The 18,768-nt window shown below is 41.5% G+C and overlaps 1 protein-coding gene across 3 annotated transcripts in view; it reads left to right on the top strand.

Annotated features, from left to right (window-relative positions):
* Nucleotides 1–13,090, top strand: part of LOC138736324 (wings apart-like protein homolog) — a 150,319-nt gene extending 137,229 nt beyond the window's left edge. For all 3 annotated transcript variants that reach the window (XM_069885641.1, XM_069885642.1, XM_069885643.1), the window contains 2 exons: nt 3,608–3,703; nt 5,236–13,090. In XM_069885641.1, coding sequence (XP_069741742.1) covers nt 3,608–3,703; nt 5,236–5,301 — 162 coding nt within the window. In that variant the 3' untranslated portion in view covers nt 5,302–13,090. The remainder of the gene's footprint in view (nt 1–3,607; nt 3,704–5,235) is intronic.
* The last annotated feature ends 5,678 nt before the right edge of the window (nt 13,091–18,768 follow it).

Genomic DNA, 18,768 nt, shown 5'->3' with positions numbered 1-18,768 from the left:
ATGCAAACCCATTCACTTTATTGAAGAAAGAAGTGCGTAATTAATCTTGCAGCCCTGTAAGCACAGTCTCTTAGCTGGGATTCAGTTCCAAGGCTTTGTTAATAATTTTCTTGCTTGTGTGTTGAGTGGAAGCAAGCATCTTAGAATTTTCTCCACATACCCAGATGAGTGTAGCTCAGCAATGTTCAGAGCTCAGTGAAGCAGCCTGTTGAAATAACCTTATCTCACTGTGTCTAATGTTTGTTGCACCTGCAGTAACTCACCTCAGGTCCCCTGACAATAAATCCATTTCCCCTCTCACAGGCAAGGACCAGAGTAACAAATGCATGGGAACCCAACAACTTCCTTGTTCTCCAGTTACATGACCTGGTTTGGCCACGCTAATGATCCATCACTGTCACTACTTCCAAATCCCCGGGTAGCATTTTGGCAGTCTTACGGTTTGTCATAAATCTGGGGTCAGCAACCTTTTACCATGTGTGGGCCGAATGCTGTGTCAGTGGTTGAACGGCGGGCCGCACGAATGCTTCCTTAAATGAAATTTTTAAAAAGATAGATAAATGAGATGAATAAATAAATAGATAAATGGAATAAATACAATGATGTATTTCAGGTCAGGGAAGGCATCTTCAAATCAGGAAATTCACCAAAAAATTATGAGTTAGTCATTAAACATGACGCAATTAAAAAAACCTAAAAGTTACAGTGAAAACAAAATATCCCCAAAACAGACAGCAGTGAGGGGGCTCTCAGGCAGAGAGTCATGTCACAGAGAGAGGTTGAGTCACACACAGAGAGAGGAAGTGACAGAGAGGGGGATTTAGGCACACACAAAGAGAGGGATTTACACACAAGGAGAGGGAATCCAACCCAGGGAGAGAGTCCAACAATCTGAGTGGCATTCTCTACAACGGAGAGGGGGATCGCTTTGCTCAGCACCTCTGCTCCATTCCCGAGCTCAGCATCCTTCCAAAGGCCAACCATTTCGGGTCACACTCCCACAATCTCATGTATATAGCATTAGTGAGGCCAAATTTGGAATATTGTGTGCAGTTTTGGTCACCAAATTACAGGAAGGATATAAACAGTATAGAGAGAGTGCAGAGGTCTACGAGAATGTTGCCAGGGTTTCAAGGTTTGAGTTACAGGGAAAGATTGAGCAGGCAGCGACTTGATTCTCTGGAACATAGAAGGTTGCTGGGGTGATTTGATAGAGGTATTCAAAATTAAAAGGACAGATTGAGTCAATGTGGATAGGCTTTTTCCACTGAGTGGGGGAGGTCATGGATTGAGAGTAAAAGGGGAAAAGTTTAAGGGAAACATAAGGGGAATATCTTCACACAGAGGGTGGTGGGGATACAGAATGAACTTTTGGCGATGGTGGTAGAAGGGAGATCAATGTTAATATTCCAGGATAGGTTGGATAGGTATATGGACAAGAGAGATGTGGAGGGTTATGAGCCAATGCGGGTCAGTGGGATTATGTGGGAGAAGATGTTCGGCACGGACTAGTAGGCCCAACCACATGGGCATTGTCCAGCTAAATGGCATGGACATTGACTTTACTGCTTTCCTTTCCCCTTTTCTTATCTTTCCAATTCTTTCACTCACCCAGCCCAGCCATCCCTCCTCCCCATCATTGCTGCTGTCCCCTCCCTCCTTGCTCCACCTATCAACTCCTGCCTTTCCCACATTTCACCCCCCCGCCCCCCACTCTTTTGTTTGGAAGCTTGCCGGCATTTTCTCATTCTTTGATGAAGGGCTCAAGCCCGAAACGTCATTTATGAATCTTTGCCTTTGCTACATAAAGGACACTGAGGTCTGAGCTGCTCCAGCATTTTGTGTTTTTACTTCAACCATGGTATCTACAGAATATTGTGATTTACTTTGAGAGGCAGATGATTGCAGAGATGAGGAGTCACACAGAGAGATGGTGTCATATACACATGCAGAAAAAGTCTCACATACAGAAACAGGAGGTGAGAGTGAGTGGGGTGGGGGGTGGAAGAGAGAGAGAAGAGTACCCCACAGTGATATGTTGAAAGAGCATTATAGAAAGAGGTTATGTTGCAGAGAGATGGATTCTCACAGACATGGGTCTCATGCAGAGGAGAAGACACTCACACAGTGGGATAGTGTCACCGTGAAGGGAGGGAGGGGGGAGTACAGACAGCACCGTGGTTGGCGGCATATGACACTGCGGGAGGAGGAGAAGATCACAAGGGGGTCTCGCACAAGAGGCGGGGGGAGTCTTGCATAGAGGGTGGGGTGTCTCCAATTTACAGAGAGTGGGAGCCTACAATGCAGAGAGTGGAGGAGCTCGCCACAGGGTGGGGAGCCGTGCACTGAGGGTGGAAACTGCGCACAGAGGGGGGCAGCTGCACACCAGGCTGGATAAATTTGGGTCGTGGGCCATAGGCTGCCCACCCCTATCATAAACTTCACAGTTTACCGAGCTTAAAAAGAGATATAGGAAAGCTAGAGGAGTGGGCTGAGAAATGACTGATGGAATTTAATACAGATAAGTGTGAAGTGTTGCATTTTGGAAAGGCAAATCTAAATAGGTCATATACATTGAATGGTAGACAATTGAGGAGTGCAGAGCAACAAAGAGATTTAGGAGTTATGGTAAATAGTACCCTCAAAGTTGATACTCAGGTAGATAGAGTGGTGAAGAAGGCATTTGGAATGTTGGCCTTCATAAATCGGAGTATTGAATTCAAGAGTTGGGATGTTATGATGAAATTGTACAAAGCATTGGTGAGGCCAAGTTTGGAATACTCCATGCGGTATTGGTCACCGAATTATAGGAAAGATATAAACAAAATAGAGAGAGTGCAGAGAAGGTTCACGAGAATGTTGACAGGATTTCAGGGTTTGAGTTACAGAGAAAGGTTGAGCAGCCATGGGCTTTTTTTCTCTGGATGTAGAAGATTGAGGGGGGATTTGATGGAGGTGTTCAAGATTTTTAAAGGGACAGAGAGAGTCAATGTGGATAGGCTTTTTCAATTAAGAGTCACACCAGAGGCCATGGTTTGAAACTGCAGGGGGAAAATTATAAAGGGAACATGAGGGGAAATTTCTTCACGCAAAGGGTAGTTGGGATGTGGAATAAGCTTCCGCCAGAGGTGGTTGAAGCTAGGACGTTATTTACATTTAAGGAAAGACTGGATAATTACATAGAGGGGAGGGGATTGGAGGGGTATGGACCAGGTGCTGGTCAGTGGGACTAGGAGGGTGGCGATTTGTTCCGGCATGGACTAGTAGGGCCAAACTGGCCTGTTCTGTGCTGCATATGGTTATATGGTTATAGTTCCATCGAGAAAAAAGGTAATAAATGCAGTCCCTGTGGGCATTAGCCGCGTCCTGAAAAATGTCAAATATAGTCTTCGTTCACAGGACATTGAAGGTGAGATGCGCCTTTTCCAAAAGGGATCATCACCATTGTGGGCTTCCCATGACTCATCCACTCTGTGATGCTCACCTCTGGGAAGGCAGCGCTTAAGCTAGTATTTTTGTAATTACCTCTAAATTGAGGCAATGATGCCAACAATTCAATGTTGTATATGCACTCAATTATTCTCCTTGGTGTTATTGTGTCTTTTAGGTGAATGTTACTACTGTGAGGGAGCTTTTACCCGAAGGAGACTTCTCCATAATGACTGAGATGTTGCAGAAGTTCTTGAATTTCATGAATCTCACGGTAAATGTGCCATTTGCTCAAATCGTTTTCATGCCAGTGAGAAGTTGTGGCAATTACCCCATGACTCAGTCAAGGGAAGGAATGGAAAAATCTGTCATGTGGCGTGGGGACCATAGGTGATAGCTGGCTTAGTCACCAACTCAGGAATAGGTAGGGTGTGAGGAGGGAGAATCATCTGGTAATGAGCTGAGGAAGGGGGGGGGACTCGTCCAATGAGTGAATAGAGGCAGGCCAAGGACATGGAACTTGTATTCAATTGAGGGATTGCAGCAAGTTCCAATGTCAATGTAGAGGGCAGCAGGCAAATCCAGGGCTGAGTGTGGTGATACAATAATAGAAAACACTCGTGAGGCTATGTCAATGCAGAGAGGAAAAAAACCAATGAGCTTGACTTGTGAGTAGAATTGCAATTTAATGATAGGTAAATGGTAATCCAGAGGCCTGGATTATTGATTGTGAGAAACTAGTGCAAATCCCAGTGTGGCGGCTGTGGCCTTTAAATTGTGGTTTATTAAGTTAAGTCTAGTGTTGTCTATGAAACTACCAGATTGATATTTTAAAAAACGTATCTGGTTCATTGAAGTTTATTTGGGAAAGAATTATGCTCCCTTGTGGCTAACTAAAATGTAATTCCAGGATTACTAATATGGTTACTTCTAAACCTTTTCTTAAATGGACCCTCTCAATTCAAGTGGAATTCGTGCTGAATCTCGCCAATGGATTGTGGACTTCTTCATTTTAAAAATTAAATTTAAAGAGTGCCTGGAATGGCTGTGGTCCCATTTGGCTATATACAGTATAGATGCAAAATCTTCAAATAGTGACCAAACATTGTGAAATTCTGAGAGGATAGATTTTCTCATTTAGTTTTTTTTGTCAGAATGTGCTTTGTTATTGGATATCTTAAAACGTATGTGATGTGTTTCAGGGCTAGACCGAACTTTATCATTGGGTGTAATGGAGAAGACCATACTGACCTTCAAAAGCACATGCCTGTGTTTCTTACTAAACTTAACCCCAATGGGTTCCCAGATCAGGGAGTTCTGTAAAGCAGAGGTTGGAGCTGCAGTTAGAATGAGTTTTAATGCCCTGGCGTTGAGAAAAGTGAGTTTATGGTTGAGCACAGGCATCGTGTCTGGAGCCTGCCAGAAACTACAGATGTGAACCTTATTCGAGGTCCGACCAGTTGCTTCAAAATACCAAATTCAAAAACAATCTCAAAGTCGGCATCTTCATGCATATTTTGTTTATATTATTTTAATAAAACATTTCTAGAAGAGTTTAAAGTGTGGACTTGCACAGCAAAGTATTGACCTTTTAATGTAAGGGTTGTTGGGGGCATTCAGTTTCCACTGATAAACCACATTTCTGTGTCCAATCTTAAAATGATTTTTAAAGTTTGGGAATTAATTTTGTTGCTAAAATGACACTTTGGTAATTTTCAACAAATACTGAGTGGTATATTGTCAAGATGGAAATGTTTTTCATTGGCGACTAATAGCCATATCTAATATTTTCTCTTTTGCCTCCAGTGTGCAGTTGGGACAACAGGACAAAAATCCATCTCTCGAGTGATTGAATACTTGGATCACTGCTAAAGAACACCACGTTTCTGCAACAGATAGGCGATGTTCTGTCCCTTGGGGTTAAATCCCCTCCCTCATCAACCAATTCAATGGGCAAGATCTTCTCCCACCCAAAAGGTGGAAAGCACCAAGGGGAAGCTCACTGTTTGTCAGTGACGACTTCCAAAAGAGTTCAGGTCCATTGTACTGTCTGATCTGCAGGCAGTACCAAATGAATGCACAGGGTGAATCTGGTTGGAGGCAGAGACAAATCTTAGGATGAATGCCATGTGCTTTAGATGTCAAGACACAACTGATATTAATTGTATAGGCTGCATTTTTCCATACCCATGCAGGTATCTGAATAGCCCCAGTATTGAAAAATGTCCTGAAAGATCAAAATTCAGAGTTCTTAAAAATCAATCTAAATGGCCTTGTGTTACTCAGCAATACTACAGTGTGTTTTCATTGATCATGCTCGTTACGATTTAATGTGGGAAAAATCCTGCACCCCACACGTTTTTACATTTAGTGAGACAAATGTAGGCATTACTGTGTCTGGTCATCATTGCGTCTGAACACAGTGCATGTGGTCAATTGACAACTCATTAAGTTGACACCAGAAAACCATGTAACCCTCCAGAACAGCTATTTGTTTTACTACAAGCTGAACAGATTGATGTGATTTATGTTTTGACTCGTGTTCTATATATAGAGTTAAATAACACAGGAATATAATTATAAGACTATTTGTTTTACTTCTGATCCATTCAGCTTGTATTAAAATTAATGGTACAAGTGAAGCAGTCAATAACCATTTGATTACATTACCAATACACTGTTATTATCACTTATTGGATGGGGATTTTTGTCTTAAAAAATCTTTATCCTAAATTATCTCTGATGTGATTTTAAGTTGTGAAAAGCGCCATAAAGTGACCAGGTCCACACCTGATTTGGTTATCGGTAGTTCTTTCTGGGTTGGAGTCTTAGTGGATCCACAGAAAATGCATACAAGATGCCTATTTCAAGATATTTGGCGTTGCTGTGAAGTTGGTTGCTAACTTTCAGTACTCAGTTGAAAATTTGAATGTGACTAATCTTTGATTCCATTTTGGATGTTTTGGTGCGGCTGTCTGCTTTTGAGTCTACGTATCGTGGCCAGAGGTCATTCAGAGGTCCTCAGAGTTTGAACACTGGAGTAAAGTCTTAACTTTTGAAATTCCTATGTATGGTGAAATAGCTGATTTGAGCAGATGGGGAGAAAGCACTGGTACGTGGAATATATTTCAAGGTTCTGAATTGTAATGCATTTGTTTCTTGCTTGACTGAGTTTACTTGCAAGCAGGGCGAGGTGGAAATCCTACCTCCAATTGATTTTTGAATTTGAAGCCATTTTCACTATCTTCAGGATGTTGAACAGATATGTGGAGCAGGAGTAATTGTCATTCTCCTTTGCCTTCTCCACTGACACTCACTTCTGTCCTCTTTTCTGGTCAATGGCATTCACAATACTTGTGAAAGTTTTGTTGTCACTCCAGTGAGAGCAGAGTCTTAATATTGATATTCAACGAATGAAGTGGGGTGGGGGAGTGTTCAGTGAAGTTAAACCATGACATGCAGTCGATCCAACAGCTACATTGAATATTATAAAGTGAACATTTTAAAGTTGTTGGTCCTTCACACACATTTTAAAAGCCAAATTTGACACATCTAAATCCCATCCTTGATTCTAAATAGTCCAGGAAGGCAGACAGTCTATCTTATGGAAGTTATAAAACTGGGCAAACTGCTTCAATTTGACTGGCTTGTGTAGCAAGCCGTAGCTATTAAACTTAGTTGGTGAATAATGAGGAAAATGTCAACCTGGTCTTTAATTTCTTCAAGGTATAGAAGTAGTAAAGATCAATGTAACGGAGGAATTGGCAGAAGAATGAAGAAATGGTTCCTTTCCAGTGCTTTGGAAGTCTTTGCTTTTCTATTGCCCAGAGACATCATTTGCCCGTGTCCAATCATTGTGTAAAAATGCCAGTTTGCATCTCCATTGTGTCAAAGACTGCAATGGAAACTAAATTGGAGTTTAAGCAGAGAAGAAATCAACAATATAAAATGATAGTGGATGCTGTCTGGACTGCATTTCTATTCCATTGATCACCTGTGAGATTTGTAAGATGCTTCAGTGAATCATGGAATTGCAGTGGAAGAAAGGTAATTATTTACCTCCCCATATGAATGCCCCTTATTCTTTGAATTCCATTGGGCTTTGATTGGAAATGCTGCTTTAATCTTGAAGAAGCTGGCTGTTCAAATTAGCTGCAAGGTGGATGATTGTTATTACTTAAGTATAGAAGACCAAATTTCTGAAGGGAAGAACTACCAAAATCTTCATCTTAATTTTACTGGGTTTGGCCATACCCATGTCATTTTTGTTTTTTAAAAAAAAATTGTCTCAGAATTTTAATTGCTGCTTTTAGTTAGATGAAAGTATGTGTGATTTATCCAGCCTTGCAGAGCCTGTTTTTATATATATATATATATATATATATATATCTGTATATATAATCTGCAGTAGCAAATTGTTTTGTGATTTATTGAGACTTTAGTATATTTTTCAAAGTGGATTACATTCTCTGTGATGCTAAATAATTCTTTATAATGTGAAATAAAAGCTATTAAGAATTAGGAGACACAAGTTTTAATCTCTGGAACCCAACTTCAAACCAGCCAAGATTGAGGGATCCAGCATTCAGGGGCTGGTCATCTGCTGGCTACATGATATTTTGAAAGAGATTAAATGCTGCAGCAAATGCCTTCAAATTTCATGGACTGGTGAGCTACAATAGTGGGGTTTCTCCCCACCTCCGTCCTGATGGATCTCTTCTTGATGGCCACTGGAAACGATGAATGGTAGAGATCCTTGACAACTCACTGTGTTAAGTGTCCATCAAAGTCCTTCAGTCTCGAATTGCCCCTCGACTTTGGCTGTCTATTTCTCCAGGCCTTGTCTCTTTGCTGTTTGAGCAATCTTCAACATTTTACTTCTCAGGCTGGCCACAGGGAACTAGCTGCTGGTCAGCAGTTATTTCCATTCAGGTCAATAGAAACTATGCAGAGAATATTATATTTCAATAAAATACTTTTTTATTTTCCTCTCTCATTTTTTCCTTCCTTGTATTTTCATTTTTGATTAACCTTTAGTATTCTCCTTTGCTGTTGGTAATTGTTGCACTGTTTGGGAGCTGTGATTGTGATCCAGGGATTTGAACTAATGTCCCTTTTCTGATGGTTAAATGGCCATATTTTTGTTGTTTGTCTGCCTCTTCTGTCAGCTGTCTGGGCTTTTGTGGTTAACATCCCTAGTTCAATGTGGATCTTTTAATTTATTCTGCCCTCTGAGAGGGAGATAATTCTTTCCAATCTCGTATAAACTGCCTGTAACCTACAGTACCAATTGCTTGTGCCCCTGGAAGAGTTCAGATGCCATTCTTTGCTCAACATGGCTGAAGAAGGCTGAATTAGATTTTCCGACAAGATGGTGAGAACGCATGTGGGGAAATCTACCTTGAGGTGTTTAACTCTTTTCAATGCTCTGCTGTACTGCTTGATACCAACAATGGAAGGAACGTCTCCCGTGAACGTTGTTGGGTTTTCCTCACTGCTGTTTCTGCTGTTTCCATGGGCAATGAATCTTTCTCTCTCTCTACTTTTTATTTTTAATTGTTTGAAGCCCAAAAGACTTGACTAAATCTCAATATAAACTCCATGATGCCATTTTGAACACTCACGGGAGCAGGACAATTTGTGTGAAATGTCAATCATTGGTGCCAGAACATGTTTAGTGGGGATAAATTAGGAAACGAGTTTTTGGAGTACAAATGATGTCTGCTGGATCAAGAGATGAAATGTGTTCTTTCTCAAATCTGGCTTAGGATTAGCTGAGATCACAGATCGTAGTTTCAAGCAATCCATTGGGCTCGCACCAAGTTGAAGCAAGGTTCCAAAGGTTGCTACTGCAAGTCCACTGATCAGTTCTTCAGTATAGCTGTTGAAAACAGTCACCGTTTGAGCACAGACCTTCCTAGTTCTTGATGCCTTGTGTTTTAGTTTTAACTCTGAAGTTCTTACTAATTGTAATGGTCTCCAGTTTGAGATTTTGAAGCCATGTTTTATATTTGTCAAACTAGAGCTACTTGAAATTTTTTAATCAGATGCAATTTAATTTTAAGACTGCAGTTTACAGCAGTGCAGCTTCAATCTATTCTAGTTGGGTCCGCTTTTAGAACGAGTTGGAGTCTGGTTGTGACAGCGCCTCGGTCACTGTGACTTATTTATCTGAGCAGATTACAATTGCAATGTCTTCATTTACCCTGTGTGGTGAGATTGGATGCCCAGTGTAGAATCCTAGTGCCCCACAGTTCTGCAGCATTATTGAATGTGACGTGCACCCATCAGCCCGCAGTTAGTGCTAGATTTCCACAAGTGAAGTTTGTAAGATCATTTACTCACGTCTACATTCACAGCAACTCATCCTCTTCTTTCCACAAAATTAGTGTGTCCTAGAATGTTGCTGATATTGTGAGCACTGGGCTCAAAATAAGCAGGATGACCAGAAAGGATTTTTCATTTCCATTCTCTTTCCTCCCTTGTGTTGAATCAAATGGACTGAATGAGTGATGCAACAGAGCCCCAGTTTTGGAGCGTTGCATTGGATCCTGATTGCCTTTTATATAGGCAAACACTCCCTTCCATGGGCAGACCATCCATACTTCACTCCCTGGGGGCGGTGGAATCAGGTGCAGACATGCTCAAAATAGAGTAAATTTTCCATTCTGCAATCATGCCTCAAGACTGAAATTGAAAATAGCGCAAGCTTAAATCAAGAATCATGATTGGCAGAGTTGTGTTAAAATGTTTTGTTCTGTTGTCGATCCTGCAGATGGCTGGATTCACTTTAATTACACCAGTGATCTCTCATGATCAGAATACATTGCATTGACCTCTGGATTATGTCATTAAATATTTCTCATTGGCGATGTTTCAGTGAAAGCTTTGAAACAGTAATTTGACTTTGAGAACCGAATTTGATGATGGGCTTTAGTTTCAGGAATCCGCAGCATCTGACGCTGACGGAAAAGTCTTATTAGGTGGTTTTTATTTTGTTTGTTGTGTCCATGGTTTGGCGTGTGTTGCTGAGTAAATTTAGCAATGGGTTTCTTTGTGCTCAGCGTTGTTTAAGCTTTATCTTTCTCCTGTTTTTCTGCTGCAGAGCAGATCATTTTAACAGAAATAACCAAGTTGTTGGGATGAACGAGTGCCACTGGGGTGCCTCAGCCTTGTGTCCACAACTTGGAAGCAGAAAATCAAGTCGCCAGGTCAGCTCTCTGCATTTGCATTTTGAAATAGCTGTCCTGTCCCCTAGTTGTGCGGATTTAATTTTTAAGAAGGCCGCCCTTAGAGTGAGAGTATTTTTGCCATACATGTGTCTATGAATGGGGCTTTATGAACATGAATACCTTAAGAGGTGGGCTTTGGTTATTTATGTAAATTAGAAATATATTAAATATGAAATAAACCAAAGTGTTAAGTTTGAATTTGCAGATCTGCCCAGAGTAAAGAGTGAGCAAATTACATTTTTGTTAATGGTTTGGTATATATTGATAAAACCGTGGAGAAAATTTAACTGGAGGGTGTTTGCAGATGAGTTTTTCTGGGGGCCCCCATAGAAAATGCCATTAAAAATGGATATCCAATTCCACATCTGCTGATTATAGCTTTCCCAATGCTTTCTTCTGTTTTCCTCCGGACGGTGTGGAGGGAAAGGAATTGAAATTAGTTTACGAGGATATCGGAACATGCAGATGACAATCCATTAATACTCTGCTCATGTTAATTCATCATACTCTAGATTCTAAACAAACCAATTTTCCTTCACATTATACTGTTATTTAGTTTCATTGAAAATTAAATTTGTTTCTCACTTTTGACAGATTATAAAAATGTTGCCACAGAAACAATCGGAGTAAATTAAGTTCCTCTCGCACGCTTCTCAACTTTACTGTGCTGTGGTCTTGCCCAAGGTTTCACCAATCCAAACCCCTTTGAACTGTCAGTGTGCTTTCCCCGAAGTTTCATACTTGTAAACTTGTGCTCTGACCTTTATCGATCAATCATGTATCTAACAGATGTGATGTTTTTCCTCGTCAGTCAACAGTTCTGAGAATTTAACCAAATTAAGCTAAATGTTTGGAATTTATCAGGAGTCCCATTTTAAGCAGCATTTCAGTGTGAATTATTACTGCCTCTGCAATAAACTGGGAACTCAGAAAGTCCCAATAAATGTTTCCATTCACCATATGCCCTATATATGACATCAGTTAATTTTTTAATATTAAAATAGGCAGAGCGGTTAGCATAGCCTTTAGCGCACCACTGTTACAGCGCCAGCAGGCAAGACCAGGGTTTGAATCTGGCACTCTCTGTTAGGAGTTTGTACATTCTGCCCATGTCTGCGTGGGTTTCCTCAGGGTGGTCCGGTTTCCTTCCATCCTTCAAATCGTACCGGGCATTGTAGGTAATTGGGTAGCACAGGCTTTTGGGCCGAAGGTGCCTGTTACCATGCTGTAGGTCTAAACTTAAAAGAAATTTTAAAATTTATATTTTTTTAAAAAAACAGCTCACATTCATTGCCTGTGTAGGAGACCAATTCACTGAATACCCTATGGCTGCAGGGGTTTCATTTAATTACCCCAGGCCAAAACATCCCTGAAATTAGAATAGAGCTCCAGACACCACCTGGCAACTCAAGCAGATCATTCTTTCTCCCTTTTTCATTGCTGGTCCGCAGTGCTGGCTCTCCAGAAGCTATCCTTGTTTGGATCCCATTTAGAACCCAATTGGGCTACTGTGTAAAAATGCACACAGTCTGAAATTTCTTGATTTATGGTGGCAGGGGGTTTGGGGTTCTGTTCTGTCATGGTGGTACACGTACTCTGCTTCTGCCAAGAAGTAGAGTGGGGAGGAGGTACATCCCAGGAATTAAAATGAAACCTTCCAAAGGTGGACTCTAGCATGAATAGCAAGTGAATATGTATTTCATATTCTTATTTAAATTGATATTTCAGTCGTTAAAGCCTCGTTTTGATAGGTGGAAGAGTTTGTTTCTCGTGATTTTGATCCTGTGTTTGTCCCAGCAACAGTTTGCAATGGGGGAAATATCTACCCTTGGGCTGCAAGATGCTCCAGTCGCTCTGTAGACTTCCAATGTAAGTTGAGCAGCATATCTTTAATTGACAGATTGAGTGGGCTTCTAAAGGTGCATTTATGAGGATTTGTGTTCGCAATCCATGGTTTCGTAGGTGAGACGTGTGGCTGAGTTATTTCAAAAGGAAGGTTCCTCTGATGCAGTTTCCACTTTTCTCCAAAGTTTCACTCCCAACACTCACTGTGCACTCTGTCTATTATTCGTGGCTTGCCCGCGAGTAAAACCCCAGTGTCTTCATTTGCAATTGTTTTCATTCCATTCCGTTGTAGTAATCACATGGCTGCAAAGGGTACATGAGGGCCTGAACAGAATGGATTTAAAATAAATTTTAAATTACTTTCTTTGTGTAAATAGTTGTGTAAATATTGGCAATTGGAAATTTAGAATGGTAGAAATACTTTTCAGATTCCGATCCTATTTTTATTTTATACATATTTCTCAGTTTCAATCTTTCAGAGTAAAATCCAAATGGCAGGAAATAGTTTGTACCAGTTTCTGAAGTATGTCTTTGGTTACTTGTAAATAATTTTAACTCGAATAAAAGTTGCTACTTTCAGTACAGTTGGTGCCGTAACTTGTTTCTTTGCACTCAGTTGCTGTTAATGGTGCATGCTGTTGAATATGAAGCCATGATCAAAGCAGTTTTATGTGGGAGTTCCTTTCACAATTAGATCCACTGAATCCTGTTGTCTGTCAGCAAGCTATCTTCTTCCAAAGAAAACATCTTGGCTTCTAATAATTCTTTCATCAGCCAAGGCAATGAAGTGTCAAGAAACAGCCGAAATGACCGGACAACACCAAGGCTGTGGTAATAACGTACCATCTTGGCTGTCGATTCTGAAGAGCTGAGCTCCAAACCAACCTGCACTTCAATCCAAGCTCTGCAGCAAAAACCACAAACCTGTGCCAAAAGATGTGGGAAATTGCCTGGTATTTCCTTCACACTTCGATCCCACTCGTGGCTACCCTGTCGTTCTGGACAATCATCACCAGTTGTGTTGGTAGGCGACAGCAATAGTGTTTAGTGGTACTTGTTCACTCTTAACATCCTCATCTGCTTTGAATTTGAGGTTGTAAAGGGCTCCAGAGCCGATTAAACCTTGGTGCAAATATGGGCAGAAAAACTGAATTTAAGGCAAATGAGAGACTTTCCTTGACACCCGGGCAGCATTTGACTGAATATGTCATCACCAGGACCAGGTAAGGCTGATAATCGTGGGGGGGGGGCAGTAGATTTGCATTGGTTGGGGTTGTGATGCTGTTGTGTTTGACAGGTTCAAAGATAAATCAGGGCTGGACATGTGTTCTTAACAAACAGTGGTCTTCATTTACAAAAAAATTCACAAAATTAATACACGTGCGACTTGAATTATCGAGGGTTAAACTTCCATAGGACCCACCACCCACAGACATGGTATACTGTGTAACAAATCAACGAGGGTTTACTCAACCATCCCACAGGCACTGTCTACCGCGTAGGTAAACATGAACATATATCCATACACATGAACACGATCTCCACTGTTGGGGATCCGGGATGGGCACATTGAGTCAGCCCTCTAGAGCTGGTGTTCAGCAATGGTCAAAACTAACACACATCCACAGCAATAGTGCAAATAACGACACGTCGGGTGCAAATAGATCACAACTAAACATTCTCAACTCCCAGTGGGAATGCAAGGGTTAAACACACCAATCCTCTCTCCCTAGGCATGGTACACTGATAAACAGTAAACTAATTACAACTGTTACGACCCCAAAGGACCCCAAAACACAGCAGCAATAGACATTCACCAAGACAAGTAGTTTTTCAAACAAAAGTTGTGTTTAATCAACTTTAAACATGAAAACAGAATCAAATTTTAACTAAATGTTTGTCCAATTGGAGGCCGGTGACTAGTGGAGTTCCTCAGGGTTCGGTCCTGGGTCCACTATTATTTGTTATATATATTAACGGTCTGAAGGTAGGGGTAGAGAATTGGATAAGCAAGTTTGCGGATGACACAAAGATTGGTGGTGTTGTGGACAGTGAGGTAGATTACCATAGATTAAAAGGTGATTTAGGAAGGCTGGAGGTGTGGGCTGAGAAATGGCTGATGGAATTTAATACAGATAAATGTGAGGTGCTACATTTTGGAAAGGCAAATTTAAATAGGTCATATACATTGAAAGGTAGACAATTGAGTGCAGAGCAACAAAGGGATTTAGGAGTTGTGGTAAATAGTACCCTCAGGGCTGATACTCAGGTAGATGGTGGGGTGAAGAAGGCATTTGGAATGTTGGCCTTCATAAATCGGAGTATTGAATTCAAGAGTAGGGAGGTTATGATGAAATTGTACAAGGCATTGGTGAGGCCAAATTTGGAGTACTGTGTACAGTTTTGGTCACCAAATTATAGGAAAGATATAAACAAAATAGAGAGAGTGCAGAGAAGGTTCACGAGAATGTTGACAGGATTTCAGGGTCTGAGTTACAGGGAAAGGTTGTGCAGACTGGTGCTTTTTTTCTCTGGAGCGTAGAAGATTGAGAGGGGACTTGATAGAGTTTAAGATTTTAAAAGGGACAGACAGAGTAAATGTGGATAGGCTTTTTCAATTAAGAAAGGGGGAGATTCAAACTAGAGGACATGGTTTAAGATTGAAAGGGGAAAATTATAAGGGGAACATGAGGGGAAATTTCTTTATGCAGAGGGTGGTGGGGATGTGGAATGAGCTTCCGGCAGACGTGGTCGAGGCAGGATCATTGGTTACATTTAAGGAAAGACTGGATCGTTACATGGATAGGAGGGGACTAGAGGGGTATGGACCGGGTGCTGGTCAGTGGGACTAGGAGGGTGGGGATTTGCTACGGTATGGACTAGTAGGGCCGAACTGGCCTGTTCTGTGCTGTAAGTGGTTATATGGTTACCTCTATACCTAACTAACCCAAATTAGCCCCCTTCTAATTCTAAGCGCAGGTGTATGTAATGTGTATGTAAATTTAAGAAAAGTTCTTTGGTTCACAGTTCAATCTCACTTCTTCCAAGTTCTCTGGATACAGGCAATTCTTATACTGTGCACAGAATTTAACATGTTTAACGTTTACCAGGCTTTGGTGCTCGAAAGGTAAACGTTTACCACTCAGGAAGGTTCTCGTAGAGTTTGCAGAGAGTGATTTGTTCCAGGATTTCCACAACTGCGGTACCACCATTAGTCACCTCAATGTCTTGCAGATGGAACTTGTCCCATCAAGGTTTTCCAAGTGGTAACCTCTTTCTTTCAGGCCACCACAGAGTTCCTTTCTGTTTCACTTATTCCAAGAGAAACATAATACAGATAGTAATTCCAGCCATCCGCCACTCTGGTGCTTCTGTTTCCCAATCAGCTCTTCCTGGCTTGTTTCATCTGCTTTTCAGTGTCACCCACACTATCTGGGAGAACTTGTTAACTTGTCTCTCTCTCCAACTGCCAGAAAGCCCATGTGACACTCTTCCTTGCCAAACCCCCACCTTCTTCAACAAACAACAGGAGTTCTTCTCCTTGGTCAAGATGTTGTTTTAGATAAACAAAACCCAGGAGTCAAGATGTTGTTTTAGATAAACAAAACCCAGGAGTCAAGATGTTGTTTTAGATAAACAAAACCCAGGAGTGACCTTTCTGTGAGCACTTTGCAGAAAGGTACTTGAAGCCAGTTTGTCTCCTCCAAAACAATGGTCTTTCATTTTATGATGTCAGTTCAATTAGCACCTACTTGTGAGATCCTGCAATGTTATTGAATATGAATTCTTCAGTCTTTCAAATAAGATCTGTTTTAAAATGTGTGTATGTATGTAACCTACTGTAATCTTACCAAACTCCTCCCAAATATTTATAATCCATTACACAACTTACAAGAATATTCAAATGATCCTGGTCTTTGGCTCGGGATCGAGGACGGGCCCTTTGCATTTGGCCCTCTGGATCTGCCTGTGGCCTGCAGCCTGGTTCAGTGACAGTCTCCATACAACAGAGAGAGAGACCAGAGAAACTCCACATGTTGCTTTTTTTCAGTGCAGGACCTGACCACATGACAAGCAAGGATAAATCAACCTCACCTGTGGGCAAATGAAATCCTTGATTGGCATATGGGGTCACTTCCAATCTCAGGCTTGCTAGAGAGGTCATATGACAATCCACATTCCGACCAGGTTCCAGATGGAGAAGTCGCAAGCCCCTCCACAAACCACACAAAGGGAAATGTTTCTTGTGGTTGGAGCGCAAGCATCTCAGCCCTGGATGTTGCCACAGGAATCCCGATCCCAACCAGCTACAACTGCCGCACAATGAATCCCCAGTGATGGGGACGACGGTTGCTGATCACAATAGCTCAAACACTGAAGTAGTCCACATTTGCTTGCACCACACTCTCCAGATTGGCTGAAAGTGGCAAATTTGTGCCAGGCCCGAGTTCATTTTCTTCAATATCTGCTTATCCTTGGTCACTTATGAAAACTGCCTCCTCTCCTCTGAACATAATCAGCTGGCTAGACTGGAGTGTCAAGCCCTGAAAGTATTCTGTGCACTTTCCTGCGTTCATGACTCTCCGATCATGAATGGAAAGTGTTGGTCCTTCGTTAGGTCCCAATCAAAGATGATTTTGCTTCCTGAGAACTTTTGGGTGCATAAGGATTTTGTGCTGCAGCTCACGAAAATCACCATAAAATTTCCGAGCACGTACCTTTTATTTATAGATATAGCCTATTTCTGTGATTTCTTGTCATATTTTAAGTCCACTTCAAGCATACAAAACTCAAGTGCAACATGTCATTGAAAATTCATTTTCTGCATTTGAACTTGGACTCCTTCCCTGCTGATCTTGGTGCAGTCAGTGACAAATGTGGTGAAAGGTTTCACCAGGACATTGCAACCAGTGTCAGGGCAACTGGGATCCATCAATGCTGGCCGATTATTGTTGGACACCGACACGAGAGGCATCAGATGCTGAGTTCAAAGATCAGCTGCAAAACATTTTTAGGTCAGTTGAACTAATGCCAAGTGTCAGCATCGTGTTGCAATTAAACACGCCAAATTCGATAAAAGTTCCAACTTCTCCAACTTCCAACATAATGCAGCAAATCTGAGATCATCTTAGGGTTCAGGTGTCTATCACAATCCCCAATTTCAGGAATCAGAAAGCAAACCTTTTGAAAAAAATGTTGTCCAGCAAAACAAATTTGTTGTGATGTGTCCCAGCACATGCAGGGTTGAACGCTCTTGATACTGGCTGAATCCGACTGTGCTCAATGGATTTTAAAATAAAATCTGTTGCTGGAAATTTGAAATATAAAACTTGTACATGCTAAATAGATCAGGCAGTAGCTACTGACAGAGAAAGAGTTTGTTTCAGGTAAAACACCTTTGATGGAATTGGGCAATGCTTCTAACCAAGAGTTTAAAGGAGCAAGAAATGTTGACTGTTTTCTTTCCCACAGGCTGCCCAATGTGAAGGATGATTCCAAGATTTTGTTTCTGTTGATCCAGGGGTCCCCAAACTTTCATGTCTCAGTGACCTCGGGAGGGGGTGCGTCCAGCGTCGTTGGACACACACCACCTTCTCCACTCCATCAGTCCTTCGCTCTACTTATTAAGGGGCCGAAGCCCAATGCAATGTGGTGGCCAGGAAGAGGTTGGCCATCCCTGCCAGAGGCACTATTTTCAAAAGTTTTATCGAACCACTATGGCATGAACTTGCAGTGCCCCAGAGGTCAATGTGGATATACAGTACTCTCCATATTTGGGACAAAGACACTTTTATTTGCCCCTGTGCTCCACAGTTTTACATTTAGCATCAAATAATTCACAAGTGATTAAAATGCACATTCCACATTTTATTCAAGGTTATTTTGTATGTATTTTGGTTTGTCCATGTTGGAATTACAGCACGTTTTATACATATTTAATGCATTTCCGGGCAGATTCATTGCAAGAGTACAGGTAAATAAGGGGATTGCGGACCAATTGGATGACTACCCGGAACAAGTGTGGACCATAGAACATGATGGCACCCAGTCGCACAGCATTTCTCCAGATTTGATCTAAATCCATCTACCCTGCTCCTTAGTAGTGAATTCCACATTCTCATCGCCCTCGGGGGGGAAAAGAGGTTTCTGACAGGAGTTCTTGGCGACTGCCCTATATTTAAGTTTTTGATGGTACAGGGATAAAGAGCTCGCTGAGATGATCCATCAGGTCAGAGACAGGGTGAGTGTCACACTCCGTCCA

Source organism: Narcine bancroftii, chromosome 6 (genome assembly GCF_036971445.1).
Source record: "Narcine bancroftii isolate sNarBan1 chromosome 6, sNarBan1.hap1, whole genome shotgun sequence".
Classification (NCBI taxonomy): domain Eukaryota; kingdom Metazoa; phylum Chordata; class Chondrichthyes; order Torpediniformes; family Narcinidae; genus Narcine; species Narcine bancroftii.
The sequence above is the reverse complement of the archived record's forward strand: the minus strand, read 5'-3'. Positions and strand labels throughout refer to the sequence as shown.